Source organism: Mizuhopecten yessoensis, unplaced genomic scaffold (genome assembly GCF_002113885.1).
Source record: "Mizuhopecten yessoensis strain PY_sf001 unplaced genomic scaffold, ASM211388v2 scaffold5459, whole genome shotgun sequence".
NCBI classification, from domain to species: Eukaryota; Metazoa; Mollusca; class Bivalvia; order Pectinida; family Pectinidae; genus Mizuhopecten; species Mizuhopecten yessoensis.
The window spans coordinates 766,187-767,729 of record NW_018406060.1 but is presented as its reverse complement, the minus strand read 5'-3'; the positions used below and the strand labels follow the sequence as shown (position 1 = coordinate 767,729).

Genomic DNA, 1,543 nt, shown 5'->3' with positions numbered 1-1,543 from the left:
CGATTAATTAACGATTGATTGATTGGAGTCAACAAGCCCATGAAGGTCTCCCTCCGTACCGTAGTTATACGTTTTTGTGCACAAAGCAAATGCTGTAACAACTGACAAAATAAAAACATCTCACAACAAAATCTGAAAAAATAAGGATGTAACAAATAGCTGTGCTCAACTATATTGGCTGAGGAAAGCATCAATGACCATAATTTGAGAACAATTTGAAATATATTTTCACTGTGTACGTCGCACCAATTTAATATTGCTCTCTCAGCAAAATTGTTTTTTCAACTTGTGACAAAATGAACCAGAACCAGGCATTTTCAAGTGCTATTGCAGTTTGGATCCACTAAAATCCATCGAAGTCCTCATCACCATCAGATCTCAACATGGAGTCGGTCTCGGGTAGTGATCGGATTGGTGACAAGTCTAGTCTTCTCCGGTTCTGAAACAACAGTTTCCTCCTCGAAATACGGCTCTGGCAAACAGCAGCAATTCCAAATATTCCTCCAACTAACGCAGCTAGAATCACCACCACAATGACTGTTCAACAGAAAAAGGTTTTATATCTATTGTCCTTAAATAGAGAAAGCCAAAAATATTTTGTTACGGTAATGTGTATCATACAACTTTCTGTATATCACACCCTGTACCTGCAGCCTTAGAATCTTGGTATATAAGCTGGAGGGGCTTAAGGCCCGGAGGACTGAAATCAGGACTGAGGGCTGATATATAGGGAATGATATGAAAATGTAACATGTTACTGTATCACTAAATTTTATCAAATGATTAATTAATTACATGTAAAAAATCTGGAAGAAAAACAATTTGTACATGTATTATAAGGTATGTTTCTTAGATGTGGCATTTTAATTAAATGATATTCTATAATGTAACAACATGGAGTCCCCCACGTTCACAGAAACCATTTACTTGTAGGCCTACGTAACCGTCACTTGATGTTAAACGCAACCTCGATAATTGAGCAGTAATTAAAGATGAAACAAACACTTGCGTTTCAATACATAAGTGATTCAGTTTTAACACAGATATACATATCAGGCTTAAAACTGGTAGTAATACCGATTGGTGGACCTTACAGGTAAGTTGGGTCGATCAATTGTTCGGCAGTCAGCCATTTGTGAAAAAGACACAGTTAGGTTGTGATGTTGTTTAATGCATAACGCGTCCCGGTGTGACACCAGATCCGGGGGGCATAAATAATTGATTCTTACCTTTATTTACCTTTTTTTGTGTGTGACAGTGGCCAAAATAAAGTGATATTGAGCGATATCGACATAAAAACAAGAGGCCCAATGGGCCTGCATCGCTCACCTGGTATAAAACTCACACTTGTAACCTTAAAAGTGATCTAAAATAAAGCTACAGGCAAAATATCAGTATTTATGATTAAAATTCATTCAAAAGACCCTGTTATTTATTTTTAAAACATTTCACCCCTGTGATTGAAAGTCGAACAAGGTCATTATGTTGAACACATTGTATAGCCTTTCATCTCAGGATGCAACTTGCAAAGTATAAACATCCT

The 1,543-nt window shown here is 36.9% G+C and overlaps 1 protein-coding gene across 1 annotated transcript in view; it reads right to left on the bottom strand.

Annotated features, from left to right (window-relative positions):
• Positions 1–6: 6 nt before the first annotated feature.
• Positions 7–1,543, bottom strand: part of LOC110450712 (bis(5'-adenosyl)-triphosphatase enpp4-like) — a 9,225-nt gene continuing 7,688 nt past the window's right edge. Inside the window, exon 4 of the mRNA XM_021498380.1 lies at positions 7–537. Within this exon, the coding sequence (XP_021354055.1) occupies positions 344–537 (194 nt within the window). The 3' untranslated portion in view covers positions 7–343. The remainder of the gene's footprint in view (positions 538–1,543) is intronic.